Source organism: Lonchura striata, chromosome 18, assembly GCF_050655825.1.
Source record: "Lonchura striata isolate lonStrDom1 chromosome 18, ASM5065582v1, whole genome shotgun sequence".
Lineage (NCBI taxonomy): Eukaryota > Metazoa > Chordata > Aves > Passeriformes > Estrildidae > Lonchura > Lonchura striata.
The window spans coordinates 4,666,850-4,685,337 of NC_140720.1; the positions used below are offsets into that span (position 1 = coordinate 4,666,850).

Consider the following 18,488-nt stretch of genomic DNA (forward strand, 5'->3'; position numbering starts at 1 on the left):
CCTCCCAAGCCCCTCACTCACCTCCAGCCACCCCCTGCCTGCCCTTCCCATCTCCTTCTCAGCTTTCTCTCCCTCCCACTTTCTCCCAAGCTTCTTTTCCTCCTCGTCTGTGAACCACCTCCCATTCCTCCACATTCTGCCCCAAAGTTCTCCTTTGCTCTTTTTCTGCTCCTTTGCTCTTTTTTCACATTGCTCTCAGCCTTTCTGCACAAAGGTGCAGCACCTTTTGGGTTGCATGCACTGCTGTGAATCAGGAATAACCAAGGCAGTAGTAACTCTAATTCAAGTTAAAATCCTACATGCTGCCTTTATATTCCCTTCCAGGATTTAACAATGGTGAAATATTTGTGTTCCTTTCATTTTCTCCCACTGGAAGCTGCTCAGTCTCTCTAGCAGCTCTGCTATTTGTTCCCAAGGTTAGACATCAGCCCTGGGTATTCAGCTCGACAGTGTGCACAGCACTAATCTCTCCTGGTGGAGTGTCTTTCACACTCATACATCGTGCAGATGATTACTGAGACCTTTGCCTTGCATTTCCCAAATCCAGCCATCAGCAGGGTTTGGCAGTTCCACCCCTTTCTCCCAACCTTTAGCTTCCCTGTTGTCATCTGCCTTGTTTCTGTCCCGCATCACTGACTGTGCATGATCAATCTCTAGAGGCTGTGCTTCTATGTATAACTCAACAAGCTGGCAGGGAGACCAGGAAGACTCATTTGTGTGCTCCAAAACGAATGGAGACCCAACTCAAGGTCACTGCATTCCAAAGACAGACACTTTACTAGCATTCCTTTCAACTAAGATGATTTATGGAGTGTGATTTCCCTATTGCTTCTTCAATATCCAACTATTTTTCTATATGCCATCATCTTATGATGAATCTGCATGAATTGAAGAGATGTGGAATCATTACAAGATTCCAGAAGTGTCAAAATATCCTATATATTTCTAATCAATTCGCTAGTAAGGTCCTATATCACTACTTTCCAGTGTAAGCTTCATGCTTTTTCATTAAAAAATTCCCAACTTTGCAATGTATGAATGAAACAAAAGAAAGTTTGTAAAAGAAGTTCAGCTCTAGATGTCAGGTTAGAGGCAGTCCCTGCTATTGGAGATGACAGTAACTCATTTAATCAGAGAGGTAATTATTTAGTGCCTTGCAAGCTTCTGCTACACCAAGAGATCTCACCATGAGTAATCAGAACAACCAATTATCAATCCTCAGTATTGATTGCATCAGTAATATGAACCATCTCCTTATTAATAAAATATTAATAATATGAATAATTTTTTCTACTGACTAGATCTGGAAGGTTTTTCCATCAGAGAAGACACCAGGTGCACCCTGTGCAAGTTACTCCAAACATCCCCAAGGATTTCCCAGGTTTTCATTCTGGAGAGTTTTTTCTTAAATTTTAGACTGCTGTATGCCAGCTGCAAACCTTGCCTGGTGTGAAATGAAAATGTTGCAGAAAATGGGGGGGGGGGGGGGGGGAATGGCAGTTTAAGAGAGTCTAAAAGTAGAAATTAAGAACAGTCAGGCAACAGCTGGAGGTTGTGCACACGTGAAAGTTGAAGTGGCAGAAAATAGAAGGGATTAAGCATCACACATTGCACTGGGGGTGTTTCGGGTAGTTCAGGAAGCACCCCAGAGGTGACCATGGCAGTGATTCAAATTACAAACTCAGTAGACACTTTAAAGAGACATCAATGTCCATTTCCTTGAATCCCACCCCCAAGAAATGCCAAGCCAGGGGACAGGATGTGCAGATGTGCTGTGATCCTAAAAGCCACCAAGCCCTGGTTGAACACACGGTAATGAGGGAGAACCGATGACTTCCCAAAGGAAGGGAAAACATATGGGTAAAAACCAAGCTACCCCTTAAAGGAAACTTGATTCCAATTGTGCAGATGCAGGAAAAAGGCATGGTTTGACATTGTGAAAATAAACATAATTTGTCATTTTGCAGCATTTGAGCTTCACCAGGCAGAACGAGGGCCTGTTCTCAGAACTGCACCCGCTACAGTTCGGCACTTCATCCCTCTCACAGTCTGATGGACTGGCAGCAGCCTCCCTGCATGAGTCTTTGTGCCACTGAATCTATGTCAGGGTCAAGAATACTGGGGAGGAAGAACAGGTTTTGGTGCAAATCCTGGCTAGATTCGGACCAGCATTGTTCATTTCCTACACTGAGGTGTCGGGGTGGTGATGGTCACTGTGGAGCCATTCACAGCTGTGAAAAACAACTCAGTGTATTGTGCCAAAAGCACTGCCAGTTACTAAAGTACCTCTTTAAATTAAGGTATTTGGAGCCAGAATGTAAGTAAGAGCTGGAAACTCATGAGAGGAGACTCTCAGCTCAGAGCTCTGATGGATGAAGGCTCTCACCTAAGAAGCCAACACCAGCTCCTCAAGTGTTAGACTAATTTTAGCTAAGGTGGAAAAGTCAGCTACAGAACTCTAATGGAGGTTTCTATCCAAGCTCCAAATTCACTTGAAAAGGATGAGGAGGATTATATCAGCCACCCAGAAACAGCCTCAGCAAAGTGGCAGCAGAGCAAAATATGGAAGTGAGTGTTGAGACAAACTTCTGGGCTGCCGGGATAAAGGACTGAGGCAGGAGACGCAGGACGAGACGAGGTGTGAAGGCAGAAGACAGCGAGTGTGGGCCGGGGTGGTGGAGAGAGGAGCAGACACAGAGAAGTGAGTTAACAGCCCCACGACAAACCAGAAATGTTGACAGTTTCCTGGGACTGAGCCAGGCATGAGAACGCTCACCGTGGCAGGGCTGACTTGTGGCTGACTTGAAGATGTTCCTCAAACAGCATCACCAGTGTTGCCCCAAAACAACCACGGCACACCCAGGCTGAGGGATTGCCCCTATTTCCCTGTGCTGTTGATTTACAAAATGCAAACTGAACATCAGGGCTGGAAGTTTGTTAGACTTCCTCTCTGGAAAACACAGAGTCATTCCCTCAATAAACTCTGTAAAAAGGAGCAACAAAAGAGACTAAAACAGAACCCCCTGAAATTTACCCCACTTTGCCATCCAAGCAGCAGCAGGAGAAAATTGCAAATTGTAGTAGGAAGGCCCATCAGCAGGGCTTGTGGAATTACACAGCACACTCTGTGATCTGCTGCTTGGCCAAGGAAAGGCAGCTGGGAAGGGCTAGGAGCACTGCTGAATAACCTCAGTCATTAATTCTGTGGCCAAAATACTGGTTTATGAGGCAAATATTTGAAGAAACTGGAAAGTGAGTAGCCTAAACCAACAGGTAACATACAACTCTCCCCTGCTCTGCCACTGCCCTGCATTTTCCTGGTACCATTGGTATTCACTGTGGTAGCACAAGGACACTTAGTACTTTTGGCAGCAGTTCTGTAATGACCGAAGAGAATTCAAAAGATAGCAGCCAGACACTGTGATGTGTTTTATTAGCTCCCAGATGTGCAGGTGAGGTGAATCTTTGGGAAATGAGTTTTGCTGCTATGAGTTTTCTAACATCGCTCAAGGTCTCAAAATCTTATAATGGAGCAAAAGGCTGTCATGGAATTTGAAAGGTATCTATGGCAGAACATCTTTTCTAAATCTGTTCATTTCTTACACAGAAATACAAATGCACAACATCTTTGATGATATTTGTCCAGCTGAAAACAGGAGGTCAGCTGCTGAGGCTTTTTTTTCCACATGAATTATAAGTGACTGAGCCTCTGTAGGCATTTCCTCAGATACTTTCTGGTGTAGATGATCCACAATCTAGAGATGCTTTACCAGGCTGTATAAAATAGTGCTTGGTGCATCCTGGATTGCAGAATGTCAAAAAAACCAAGAGTATTTTGCTCAGAGAGTAAAATTGTTCCTGCCAGAATTAGAAGTCAGCCCCCAGCACCAGAGGTGCTCCATCCATGGAAGTGTCCAAGGATAGGTTGGACAGGGCTTGGAGCAGCCTGGGACACTGGAAGCTGTTGGGACAAGATGAGCTTTAAGGTCCCTTCCAACCCAAACCATTCTGTCGTTCCATGAACAGTGGATTTTTTTTACCTCCTAAGCAAAGCATCCCTTCTGCTATGGGACAAACTTCCATGGGAAATAGTGAACATCCCCTGGCATCTGGAGGAGATCAGCTAAGGCCACAGGAGACTCGGGAGTGTTCAAACAGGGGTGGCTGTGCCATGAAGGTCGACCTGCCCGAGCAGGAACCTCTCCAGTCGCTATTTGCAGCTCTGGGATTGGCACTCAGGGCAGTGGAGGTGGCTCCTTGGCCACGCCAGGCGTGAGCTCCAGTGCAGCCTGCGAGCGCTGCAGGAGCAGCAGTGCAAGGAACAGAGCAGCACAGCCTCCCTCCTGTGGGGCTGGGCTGGAAGAAGGGCTGCGAGCAGCCTCTCCTCCAACAGGGAGGGCTTTGTGCAGGAGCACCAGGGAGAGGCTGCAGGCAGCAAAAGGGAATCGGATCAAGCACTGCCACAGTGCAGGCAAGCTGGGGAAAGCAGATCAGGATATTCGAAATACTGGAGAGTGGTGGTGTAAGACAGTCTCTCACAGAAAGTCTACAGTAAGTACAGGAGGGAGCATTTACTGTGTGAAGGGAAGAGAACGGAGTGAGCACACCAATGACAAGATGAACCAAGACCTGTTCCTGGAGAAAACGTGCTCCTGCCAGGCTGTAGGGGCATGGGGAGCACTAAATTAAGGCCAGGCAAGAGCTCCCTGCCAGCCCCAGCTCCTCTGCAGTGCGTGGGCAGCAGCAGCTGCTCCGGCATCTCCTCCAGCTCCTGGGAGCCCTCCCGAGGTGCTGGGCACACTGGGAAGGTGTTCTGCCTTCAAAAGCCCCAAAGAGGAGCAAAATGGAGCAGGCAGCAAATGCTGAGTGGTTGCTCCTCACCTGACACCGAGGGGACTGCAGGAAGCTCCGAGCAGTGGAAGGGCTGTGGGCAGCAGAGGGGGAGGACTGGAAAAAGGGGGAAATTCATGTCACAGCAGAAGATAAGAAAATAAGAGACTGGAGGAGGAGTTTTGCTTTGCCCACCAGACAATTGAAAATAGATCAAAAGAAGAACCCAAAGGGTTTGTTTGAGATGACAGCTCCTAAGGAAGAAAGTGGGGCAAATTTCATACATTTCAACATTTTAAAATAATTGTCTTTCTGCCCAGGAAGTAGATGGGAAGTAAATGAAAGGGAGTAGGCCAGATTCTGATGTCACTGCGTGAGGCAGATTTGAGTCCAGTACAGGGAAATCAGAATCTGGCCCAAAAGTAGGCAGTTCCTCTTCCTGCAATGAGAAACAAGTGAGTTCTGAGTTAGGGAATTGTGTGAAAGACAAAGAAGAAAAAATCTTCTATAAGTGAAACAAAATATTCTTTTTTTCACAGTCTCAAGACCTGTAGAGAAACGTGGTTAGGAATAAGGATGAATTCCTTTTAAAGACTCAGCTGAGCTGAATTTGCTTTGGCCTGACCATGGCACACACAGGCAGTTTGTCCTGCCCAGCTGGTTTATGGCACCAGGGTTGCCCACAGTTACGGGAATAAAGTCCCACTCTTTTTATATCCTGAGCATTTTCTGAACATAGGATTTATTCTGGCTAAAATATGACAATAACCCCAGGTACAAGCAGTGCTCTTCATCAAATTCATCTTCAGGATGAAACAAAAATACAAACTGTCACATGGACAAATTTCCAGGACTGGCAGGACTCCGAGGGTGTCAGACAGAATCTGTCTCAAAACCAGCCTATGCTTTGAAGTTTCCAGCTCTTACAACAGCCAAACTTTTTTCAAAGGCAGACACCCAATAAATGTGTATTTAACCTCCTGAGGCTTCTTCCTCTGCTGTCTGCATCCTCCACAGTGATGAAGGCGGCTCACAGCAGCATTGTGGAGAAGCAAATTCACATGAGGTGTGTTTTGCACATGACCTGCATCAATAGTTCATGATTTCTTTTATAACAACAGCATTAAACATCTCCAGGCAGAGGCTCGTGGGATCTGTGCTCATTCGAGTAACTTAAGGACAGGCTTGTGAAACTCTCAGCAACCAGCAGGAGACAAATAATCAAACTTGGGACAGCTTAACACAGAAAGTTCCAAGCTACAGGATATTTTCCTAATGCTGTTCCTTGTGGTCTGAGGGGAGAGCTCAGGACTAGAATAAATCCCTGTCTGACCAGCAGCACCACAAAGCAGGTTCTCGAGGGTTATTTTGTGACAAGAGGAATGAGAAGAAAGCCAAGGCAGCAGCTGCGTGTGCTGTGGTGTCAGTGCAGTGAGACAGGGGAGCTGTACTGGTGGAAAATCAAACAAATGAACACAGTGCACAGATAGATATTTTTGTGGAGATGAACATTTTTTGGCATGTCTGATCTCCTTTGCTCACTATTGCTCAAATCACTCAGCAAAGGGCTTCAGAACCTGTCAGCAGAGAAATCCTCCTAAGGAAAAAAATACACAACTGTTTCTCTTCTCCCCTGGCAGAGTCCAGCACTGAGACACTCTCACCCTATAAATAGAGGTTCTCCACTGATGTCCAAGGGAAGTGTAAAGCCATGCCATTAAGGAAACCCAGTCCTGCACAGCGTGCTGGGATGGACACTGTGTTCAGGCAACTTCTGTTACCACAGCCCCACTCTGCTTATCACACTTTTCTCGTGGTCTGTGACACTGTCTGTCAGTCAACCCTCTCCGTGCTGATATATTCAGAAAACTTGTCATTTAAACATTCAGATATTCATGTGTTGCACTAAATCAGGCTGACAGCTGGCTCTGGAACTGAGGCACAGTATTTAATCACAGAATAGATGCAACAAGCAGAACCATCAGTCCAAATTTCCCACGGTACCTTACTAATTGCCTCATTTTTAATATACAGTCAGCTCCTTGCAACTTGTATTCCTGGTTTCCACAAGCACTTGCTGTCAAATGATCCTGAAAATAATTTCATTCCGTGTCTCCAAACCATCCCAGAAGTCCCACATTTGCCAGAAAGCGATGGGCTGGTTGGTGAGGTTTTGGGGTGGATGGCTGTGGCTGTATTTACCTGCTGAAGCCAAGTGGCCACTTCTGAGCTGACATTCACAGCCTTCATCCCACCAGTGCAGCTCCTCTGGGAGAATCCCCAGCCTCACACTATTAATAGTGTGAGTTCCAAGTATCCAGAGCTGCTCAAGAGCTGGAGGAATGTGGCTGTTGGCAGGGGAGGGTTTGATCCCATGAGAAAACCAGAAAGGCTTCTCTGCCAGTTCCCAAACCCAGCATTTTCTGCATCAAGGAGGGCTGGCAGCTGGAAGAGTTAACGGGGCAGTGGCTGTGCAGAAGATGATGAAGGAGGAGCAGCTCAGCCCCCTCTCCCCGAGTCTCCCACTGCTATCAGATATTGCCTCCCGCCAGCCTGCTCAGCACAGGGAGACAAAAATCCCTATTGACAGAAGTCCCCTGCAGACAGGGCCCTCTGCTGCAGAGCTGCTCCAGTCTGGAGTGCTGGAAACCTATTTTAAATGACAACAGAGCAGTAATGCTATGGGAAGATCTTGTTGTGTAGAGTTTTCAAGATTGGGGCAGGGAGAAAACAAAAGTACAGCCTTGTATTGACAAATATTGTCAGACATTTGAGGACTCTGTTCTCCAGTGCTGATTTTTGCTAACACTTCCAGGGCATCAGGGAATGCTGGCATTGATGAACACTAACCACAGGAAATGGCTGGTCTCAAAGACGTGGCTGATGGTATGGACAATAACAGGATCGGGTAATGCATGGCCACCAAATTAATAAGCATTTGCATCCTCAGCTTTAACCTTCACTCTCAGTCATCAAAAATAAAAAAGTAAAAACTCAGTGAACAATCTGCAGTGGTAGAGGCAGGATTATTAAAGGATTATTTGAGAAAGAGCAAGGAGAAGGCAGTACATCATCAGAATCTGGGATCACTACTTTGATTTGCTGTTGAAACCTCTATGTATTTTGAGATCTCAAACCCCAAAACAAAGCTTAATCTTCACTTAGGCACTACAGTTGCCTCCCTTATCATGTTATCTGAGTACATCACACTCTAATTATAGTTGTCTGAACAACACTTAGTGAGATTGGGAAGTACTAACCTTGCCAGAGAAGCCCTTGAACACAGAGTAGAACCAAGTCAGAAATGCTTTTCAGTTCCTAATTGCCAGGTAAGTATGTTGCAGCCAGTGGAAAAAAATTGTTCTTACACCATCAGCAACACTTCAGAAAATTTACCTCTTCATTATCATTAACGCAGATCCTGAAGTCCTAGCTCAAAATTCAGAACAAAATTTTTGTTATTATGAGGGGAAAAAATGCATCCTAATATTTGTATTTCTAAAAGCATCATTAAAAACGTATCCGTAATCATTCAAAGAAAGGAGTAATACAGCATCTCGGTGGGATATTATATCTCACTCTCAAGAGGTATCTAGAAGTGCTTCTCAATATTTTAGTATCTGGTAGGCAGTGATTGCAGTTTATTTATCTCTCTCTAGTGGGTACAGCAGTAGGAGTTAAATATTCCATCTTCCTCTCCCAAGGCTGTAAGGGACTGTATCCCCAAACTCAAGCAAGAAGGAAAATCTCTCTCCCCCATCCCCTCCTGGGATGGGAAATGGTTTTGTGTGCCTCAGTGAGTGTGGACATGTGGCCGTGTTTGCCTTTACATTTCTTCAGGGCAGCTCCTGAGAAGCCTTGGGGAAGAGGTTCAAGGAGCTCAGCCCTCGTGCAGATGCTTGCAGAATGATTGCTACTGAGTTTAATTGAGTTTTTCCTTTTCTGTCACCTCTGCCATTCCATGACTTTTATTTTTTATGCATTGCTTTACATGCCAGGGCATGGAGATGAATATTCCACCAAAGTCCAGCTTTAACTTGCTTCTATTTTTTATGTATAAATACAACTCAGACTCTGCTGTCAGCTTTTTGAGCTGACCACTGCTTCAGTAGCTTCTCCAGCTAGTTTTGGTAAATCAAAGTCCATCATTATGAAGAGGTATTGTTACTTTTCCTAGCAAGCCTTTATTTCAGATACTTTGTGGATTGAAAGAGGCCTCAATACTGTGTAGATCACCAGAGTTCTTGATAACAACTTCAAGCCTCACTGAGAGTTTAATAAACTGTTCCTGAATTACATTGCACTTTTTAAGTTTATGGAAAAAAGTTATTCAGTCTGTTGCTGTTATTAGCTATCAAACATCACTGACACTAGAGAGAAACCTTAACAAGTATGTCAGGTCTGAACTACATAAAAAATACTGGGGAGAATATTTTGAATTCCTAGGCTTGACACAGGTCCGAATTTCAGTTATTTGAAATTTCTATAATAATTTAGCCAGATAAATAATGACCAATTAATAATGATCAATCCCAGTATTCCTAAAAACTGAAAATGAACTCTAAAACTCATCCAGATTTTTCTGAGGGAGAGGATAGGGCAAAGAGGTGAGTAACCTGTTTTTTACCTCTGCTAGTCTTGCTAATACTCTTTCATGTGAAAGGAAATGAAAGTCTCATCAGTGCTGTCCTCCTGCTGCATTCCAGCCCTGCTGTGGAAGGAATCATGGCCTCTGTGAAAGTTCTGCTCAGGGGCCCATTTCACTCAGCAGTTTAATTATGTTGAGCCATTTTACAGAGCCCAAACCCCTCCACCAGTGCTGCAGCACAGGAGGCTTTGAGAACGTTTTGGTCTTGCAGGCTCCTCATTGCTGAGTGAGTTTCTGGAGTGAGGTGTTTGTTTGGGCTGTTGCCATGTGCACGCTCTGAACGTGCCAAGGGAGCCTGTGGTGGGGACACAGAGCTCTCTCCTTCAGGCATCTCCCTGTCTGCACTGCAGCTCAGTGACCTGCTCACTTCTACTTTTATATCAGCTCCGGATAAATTCAGCCAACTACCTTAACCTCTATTGGAGAACCATAAAATCACGGAGTGGTTTGGGTTCAAAGGGATCTTAAAGCTCACTCAGTTCCACCCACACTTTCCACTGTCCCAGGCTGCCCTGTCCAACCTGGCCTTGGACACTTCCAGGGATGGGGCAGCCACAGCTTCTCTGGGCACAGGGAGGAATTTTGCCCTTTATCTCCTCTAACCCAGTGTGAGAAGGACACAGAATACAGCACCTACAGACAGACAAGCTGCACAGACTGAGAGAGGGCCCCACCCATACACACACAAGCACAGTCACTGAGCAGCCTATTTCCATGGGAATTTAGGATGGGAAAATTATTTAGACTTTTTTTTTTCCCTTAATAAATATGATAAAAATCACACTCTGAATGTATTTCCTGTAAATTGCACACCTTAATGAACACTGAATGAAATGACCATCCAGTCTCAGAGGGTCTGTAATGTTGGGGGTGATTCAGTTCTGTTGTGTGAACTGCCATGAAAATAAGCACTGGAATCTTTAAAATCTGAGTTCTGCACTGCCTTGCCTGAGAGCCAGGAGGGGCAGCAGCCCCTGTGGTGGCCAGCACAGGATGCTCGGGCACGCAGGCTCAGCAGGAGCAGGCCCAGCTGAAGTGCTCTCCCCACCTGGCAGCCAGGACAGGTGTGTCACTTCCAGATGTGACATGAGCCACTTGCATCTTGTTCCCAGCCTTTGAAGTGCTGTGCAGAGAAAGCCTGAGCCGTGGCTGCAATTAGAGTTGATACATCATTTACTGGAAGAATTTAATGCGCTGTAGTAGCAAACCTGCAGTTGACACTCACAGGGTGCAATTTAAATCCTCCGGATTAGTAATTCTTTTGAGATTTTTGTAATCATTGGTAATAGGTAGTGAAATAAATCCACATTTATATCCTACAGACTGCAGCTGTGCTTCTGTTAAAGTAGTATTAAGTGATGGGTTTTAAATCCTTCTGCCAGCTCGAGCTGTAAGCACCGAGACTCCTGTGCAGGGATGGCTCAGCCTGGGTGATGTGTTCCCAAGCAGGAGAGCTCTGGTTAATGAATAATGAAAGCACCATGGCACAATCACAGCTCAGGGCTCACTCCTGCAGGAAGCTCTCTGGGGAGAGCTCCCCGTGGAGCTCCCTGTGCCACAGCGACCCAACTGCAGCTCAGACTGTGGATAACTGTGACAGGAAAGAACACAAAATGCCCATGGACAGCTTTACCTGCATGGACAAAGTGCTGAGGTGTCCAGTCGAGCGAGGGGTTTGTCCAGCCAGCCCTGGTGTTGTCCCTCCAGGCATCAGGAGTGCACACCATGCCCTGACTTTACTGCACAGACTCCCAGCTAGCTAAAAAAATATGCTATTAAAAGCTGAGCCAACCTTGAGTGGGACATACAGGCTTAAACTGCAGCAGGAAGAGATTTATGGGCTTGTTTTTGCAGCCTAGGGAGTAATTGAAGAGGCCTCAGACAATTCAGCATTTACTGGCACTTGACTGGGGTGAGATGGGAAGGGTGATGGGAGTGAGATTGGCACTGGGAGCCCCAGCCATGGAGCAGGGACCCAGCCTGACAGCCACTCTGGGAACAAAAAGAAGCTTTGCAAAGTCAGTATGCTTGTAAGATAAGCACAGCACTGATAAAGTGAAGCACTTAAAGATTAAAAAACTCAAGAGAACGATATAAGTGGCTGAAGGAAAGAACCCAGGAATCCTGGCTGTCCCTTCCTTTAGCCCAAAATTCATCACTTTAGAGATGGTTTCTTGACCAGTTATATAAAGCACATTTACCTGGTTCTGTTCCTTATGAATTCTGTTTGCTTTGTTTCCTTTAGGGATCTACAAAGGACATTGTTTCCGGATCAACCACTTCCCTGAAGACAACGACTACGACCACGACAGCTCAGAGTACCTTCTCCGTAAGTGAGCAGTGATACCTCACACACAGGTGTGGCCACAGGGGCTTCCCTGGGCTTCTCTTCTGCAGAGAGCAACCCCACTTTTACTCACTGCCAGACTGGCCCATCCTGGGCTGCACAGCCCAGTGGTGCCACGTGTCCAGTTCATGCAGAGGCTGACACTATCACCACCCTTGGGACCCCACTTCACAGAGTCATTGAATCAAGGAATGGTTTGTGTTGGAAGGGACTTTAAAGACCATCTAGTTCCAACCCTCTTGCCATGGGGTTTCAAGGATTTTTTCCAAGGGTTTCCTTCAGCCAGGGGAATGCTCACAATTTTGGTGCCGATTGTCTATACATCATCTGACAAAATGTCAAATGAAAACTACAGCTATCGTGCCTAGATCTGCAAGGACATTTTACAGAGGGAGTATTTATAGGGTTAGTGTAACAAAACAGGTTTGAGGAGTGGGTTCCAGCCCATTAGGAAGCTTTACCAAATGCTTAAATCCAACCCTTACTCAAGCCTCAGCCTTTGCAGCTGGTGAGCCACATCCTCCTACAGTGAAATTACTGCACGGTAAGAAGGAAGCTGAAATTTCTGCAGCTAACAGCAAAATCCCAGCATGAACAGGGACCATGGCTTCCCTGCCTGGCCAGCCAGCCACTGCTGCTCCAGGCTGGCATTTAATCCCCCCAGAAGGGATTCCAGCCACCAACCTGGTGCTTGGAATCAGGGTAGTTGTTTCCTCCCCTCCACATGACCATTCTCTCAGCTGATGGCAGGCCTTGGAACCCAACCATGAAGTCTGCAAAGTTGGAGTTAGATTGCCCTTCCCCAGAGGACTCCTTGCCTTGTTCCTTGTGAAGGAAAGAGCTGAGCAGCCAAGCTGAAAGCAGTGCCCTTTACAGAGAGAGGAACTGCAGCTCACAAGGTGTTGGGAAATCAGGGAGCAGAGAACAACGCTGCTGGCAAGGCAGAGAACTCCTCAATTACAATATTAATTACCTGACACACCACTTAGAGAACCACTCTGCCCTTCTGCTCACTTCTGGGCAACAACTTCTTGTTGCTAAGACATGGAGAAGGAAAAAAATCTCTGAAAAGTTTGCCTCACCAGAAAATCCAGATGTTTTTTTCCTCTTTGCTCTTGTCAATTTAGATCAGTCATAGCACCGGGGTGACACGATTTTAGAGCTCAGGCAAAGGCAGAGTGTGAGCACAGCTGAATTTATCTTTCATACAAAACCTTGGAACTAATGTTAAATTGATGTCAAGTCAACTTTAGGAAACAAACATCATTAGTAAAAGGAAGGAGGAATTAAGTAGCATCTTGATAAAAACACATTATGCCTTCTTTATGTGGAGAAAAGTGAGAACTGGGAAAAACACTCTCCAGCTCCATGTTAATCTACGAGACTGGTAAATTGTTTGTAACTGTGCTTGTGATGGGTATTCCTAAAAGCTTTTTGCAAAAGTGACTAAGTACAGATTTTAAAAACAAGTTGGTCCAACCCTTTATGTCTTCTGCAAAATCAGTCTCCGGTGTCTCCCCCACAGAGCAGAGCTCACCTCACAGAGTCTGCATGGAGACCAGGCTCCTTGACTTTGACTTTCATAAGAAAACTGCAGTTTCCCATGCTCAGAGTTGATTTAGAGATTACTGAAAGGTAACATGTCTAAATCCAGAAGAGATGAGCTCATACCTGTATGTAATAGGGACCAAATCATTGTCTAAGACAGGAGGATATTTGCATCCTGTTTCACAGAGACGTGAGAGCTTCTGTCCTGTTTTTGCCCTCTGCAACACTTTTGCAGTCTACTGGCTCTATTCTCCACTATTTCTGGCCATTTCTTGGCACAGTTTCTCAGAGGGACATGTTGGGACTAATATTTATTTTTCCTGCCTGGCTTAGACAGAGGCACCCACACTCATGTATTTTGTGCTCCTAAAACAGCAGCGTGAGGGTCTCAGGCTCTTTCACAGCCCCCACATTAACTTGGGCTTCTGAGAAATGCAAACACTGTAGTGCCAGCAGGATCGAGCCCTGGTTCAAAACCCTATGGAAATCAGTGACAAAAATTACTGATTTTGGGAGACTGGTCTAGGGAATGGGTAGAAGCAGGATTTTGGATTTTGCCCTTTGATGTTCAAGCTGCTCCCTGCGAAACCAAGCAAACGAGAGCGTGGGACAAGCTGACACGTGCAGAGGAGCTCAGACAAGACCCTTCCTATTGAAGCATTCCCCGTGGCAACACACGCCCATCTGTGTGTCTAAAAAAATCCCCCTCACATGCCTGAGCAGGGCCCCAGCAAGCAGCAGATGTCCCAGTGCCAGCACAGACCCCCGGCTGGCACCGCATCCCCAGCGGCAAACGTGCCCCGGCTTCCCTGGGCCCTGGCTCCTGCTTCCCTGGTCCTGCTTCCCTGGTCTCCTGCTTCTCCATCTCCTGCTTCCCTGGCTCCTGCTTCTCCATCTCCTGCTTCCCTGGCTCCTGCTTCCCTGGCTCCTGCTTCTCCATCTCCTGCTTCTCTAGTCTCCTTCTTCCCCATCTCCTGCTTCCCTGGCTCCTGCTTCCCCATCTCCTGCTTCTCTAGTCTCCTTCTTCCCCATCTCCTGCTTCCCTAGTCTCCTGCTTCTCCATCTCCTGCTTCCCTGGCTCCTGCTTCCCCATCTCCTGCTTCCCTGGCTCCTGCTTCCCTCTCTCCTTCCCATTCCTGCTTCCCTCTCTCCTGCTTCCCAATCTCCTGCTTCCCTCTCTCCTGCTTCCCTGGTCTTCTGATTCCCTGGCTCCTGCTTCCCTCTCTCCTGCTTCCCCATTCCTGCTTCCCTCTCTCCTGCTTCCCCATTCCTGCTTCCCTCTCTCCTGCTTCCCTGGTCTCCTGCTTCCCTCTCTCCTGCTTCCCCATTCCTGCTTCCCTCTCTCCTGCTTCCCCATTCCTGCTTCCCTCTCTCCTGCTTCCCCATCTCCTGCTTCCCTCTCTCCTGCTTCCCTGGTCTCCTGCTTCCCTCTCTCCTGCTTCCCAATCTCCTGCTTCCCTCTCTCCTGCCTCCCCATTCCTGCTTCCCCATTCCTGCTTCCCCATTCCTGCCTCCCTCTCTCCTGCCTCCCTCCTCTCCCGCATCCCTCTGAGCACACAAACCCCGAGCTGCCCCCGCCCAGCACCGCACGAAGCAGGGGCGCCTCTCCCTTTGCCGAAGGGGAATCTCATCCTCGCTGCGCTGTGCTGGGGGTGTCGGGGCTCTGAGCCGGGGGACCCTGCTTCAGGGGCATCTCTACGCTTTCATGCCCTTCCTCCTTGCATGCTAGAGCATCCTCTCTTCAAAGCCATTCCCTCGGCTCCTGCCTTTCTGGAGATTAAAAGCCCGAGCCGAGCAGGGTTTGCAACCCCATGGGGAGGAGCAGGGCTCCACCGAAGGAGGTGTCACCACACATAGCGGTGCACAGCGGGCGATGCGAACCGACAGGACGGTAAACAAGGGCGGGAGAAAAGCCAGGGAGAAAGCAAAAACCAGATTGCCTTAATGTTTTTTGATGTGCTGTCACTTTATTACCAGTATCATGAGACATATGTAAATTCTACGTGGTACCTTATGAGCTTCCTTTGAAATTTCAGAGCTAAAAGTACACATTGTAAGAAAAAATATACTGTAGAATTTTTTCAGGGAGAGAACACTGTATTTTGTTTCTCTTTGCATCAATTGCCTACTATAGAAAAATTATCTCTGAAGATTATTAGTACAAATAAAACAACCCAACCCCTATGTTTGATACATCTGACAGGTTCCTTCTAATGACATCACTGAAACATTTTGGGAAAACTCTTTGATTTAACTGCAATAATTATAAAACATCATGACCATAAAGTGCAGGAAAAAATAACCAGATAGGGTGGGCCAGAGGCGATGTTAAGCCTTTAACCAGGGCACAAAAACAGACAGACAGAGATTTGGGGTGCCTTAAAGTCCAGCAGCAGAGACTGACTTTGAATCTAACAATTTCTAACAATTGACTGAGAAAAATGACCCAAAAGCCAAAGTGCTGTTAATTCTTACCACACACGTGGGGATACCCAGGCCAAGGGAGCAGGCTTTGAGCAGAGAGAGACCTTACAGCCGCTGACACCGGCTGGCTTTGGCAGCTCCTGCGAGACGCTCCCTGAATAGCAATGCGCCCGCCTGGCCCGGCTTCAGATCCGGCTGGAAATGCCCCGTCTGTGAAGGACACGTGCAGCGACGCTGCCGCTTTGGGAAAGGATGGACTTTTCTCCCTCTTGCAGATCGGCAGAGGCAGAAGCTTCCCAGGCTTGCTGGGTTTGTGTTCTCACCCCTGCGGGGCTGGGAGCGGCGCGGGTGCGGAGCCGCCCGCCCCGTCCCTCCCGCAGCACCGGGAGCTCTGCCACCGGTTACCGGGGGAATCGTTGGGAAGCGATTCCCTGAGCCGGGAACGCCACGGCCACGGAGAGCGGAACTCGAAAGCCGCAGCTGGAACATCTGCCCGTGTCTCCCGGGAAGCGCGGCCGGGAGGATGCGCCCGCAGACACCGCGGCGCTCCCGGCCCCGCACGGCCCAGATGGCGTTTGCTCCTCTCTCACTCAGCCCGGGCCTCCCTCCGCTGAGGGCTTTCCATGCTGCTGTGACAGCAGCCCCTGACTCCCCCTCGCTTTGGGATCCCCCAGCCTGGCGCCCCTTGCTGTGCCAGCGCTCCCCTCCGTGCCCTGCCTTTCCCCAGCTTCAGGGTGATCCCATTTTCCACAGCAGTATTCAGTTCCTTATCTCCCCTTCTTCAAAAAATAAATCCTCTCTCTACAGCAATAAAACTCGGTTCCTCACTCTGCCTTTCAAGAACCCCTGCCATCTATTACCCCTTTGGTTTTTACAATACAGACATCTCTCTTCTTATGCTTGTTTATTTTTTCTCAGCCCCAGTCGATTGCTGCTGTGTCTTGTTGTGACCCGACTTTGAAAGCTGGCTTGAAGTCATGTTTTAATATTTTTGTGGGGGGTTTTATACGCTGATGAATGGACTGAAGCATGCAGAATTTTAAATTACTACTTTGCTGTCGGGAAACTAAACACAAACATCTAAGACACACTTGTTAAAATCCCTTCCTTAGAAATCTGAAAGGTTTCGATGTCCCTAATATCCAGCAAAAGAAAAAGGGGTTATTAGCTGTGCTTGCTAGCAACGTGGATGCTGCTGACTTCAAGAGCTGTAATTTGCTCACCTTGTTTGTGCACCACAGAACAGATCCGCCTGCTCCAGCTGTCCCAAACCTTGTAGGCTTCATAGCCAGCTCATGAATTTTTCACTGCTGCTCCCTGCGTGGTGCTGGGTCTTACTGTCACTTATCTCATGCTTTGCCAGAAATATTCTGCACACGGTGGCATCAGAAGATGCCAACAATGCTGGACTTCCTGGGAGAAATCTCAAAAGACTGAAGCCCCTCATTTGAGAGACTGCGTCACTCTGGCCACCTCATGGCTTCGTTGTCCCAAAAACACACCCAGAAATGCAGAATCAGTGAAAATTCTAGCAAAAACGAATAAAAATATAATAAGTTAGATATTAGGAAAATTTTCTTCACTGAAAGTGTTACGAAGCACTGGAACAGGCGTCCCTGAGTATGTTCAAAAAATGTGTGGATATGGCTGACACTCAAGGATGTGCTTTAGTGGTAAGCATGGTGGAGGTGCTGGTTTCACTGTTGGATTTGATGATCTTAAAGGTCTTTTTCAACCTTAACAATTCTCCGGTTCTATTAAATCATTCTTCTTAACAATTTTAGGAAAAAGACAGGGCTTTTGAGACTCTGATCTCCACACTTGCACCCGAGGAGGCACCCAAAATGATTGTTCTGTCTTCCCTTCCTCCCTGTCTCCCTGCAGGCATCGTCCGTGCCTCCAGCGTGTTCCCCATCCTAAGCACAATTTTGCTGTTGCTGGGAGGACTCTGTGTCGGAGCAGGAAGGATTTACAACAGCAAAAACAACATTATTCTCAGCGCTGGGATTCTCTTTGTGGCAGCAGGTATGTTCTGTTTAAATTGAGTTCTTAAGGAGTGCTGCTGTTTTCAGCTGGAAAAGATTCTGGAAAAGCTCCTTGGCAGTGCTTTCCCTGGATCCCTTTCCTGGACTGAGGGCATTAACAACACCACACCAGGCAAATTTCTCAAGACAAAATCATGCTCTTGAAGCCCCACAATAAGTATATTCTATAAAAGCTTTTGGTTTTCCTGCAGAAGGAAGCGAAATTCAGTAACAAGCATGTTTTACACTATTTAAAATGTATCAAACATTAGATAAATCAGGCATCTCTTATACCTAGGGCCTTTTTTTTTAATATGAAGGCAGAAAACATTCACCTCTGATAGGTCAGCCCATTTTTCACATCTGAGAGAGTCAGCCCCATTGTTAATGGCTCTCCCTGCAGCCTGGATTAAACATGCAGCATTTAGATGAAAATTCAACAAGGTGGAAGAGAACTTATTTTGATCAAGGTAAACAGCCATAGCCCTAAGCTCCAAATGTATTTTTATCATTCCTCTGGATGTTAGAATCCCACTCACAATATTAGCAAGCTCTCACAAGCTGCTGCTTTTCCACTGTGGCAATGAAGAGATGGGAAAAAGTCCTGCTGAGTATTTTGGGATCCATGTGAGCACATGTGATCCATATGTTGATCTATTGGTTGTGT

At 46.9% G+C, this 18,488-nt stretch overlaps 1 protein-coding gene across 1 annotated transcript in view; it reads left to right on the top strand.

The window, feature by feature from the left end:
- Positions 1 to 18,488, top strand: part of CACNG4 (calcium voltage-gated channel auxiliary subunit gamma 4) — a 44,075-nt gene that overhangs the window by 21,068 nt on the left and 4,519 nt on the right. The window contains exons 2-3 of the mRNA XM_021537340.4: positions 11,724 to 11,807; positions 17,682 to 17,822. Of these exons, the coding sequence (XP_021393015.1) occupies positions 11,724 to 11,807; positions 17,682 to 17,822 (225 nt within the window). The remainder of the gene's footprint in view (positions 1 to 11,723; positions 11,808 to 17,681; positions 17,823 to 18,488) is intronic.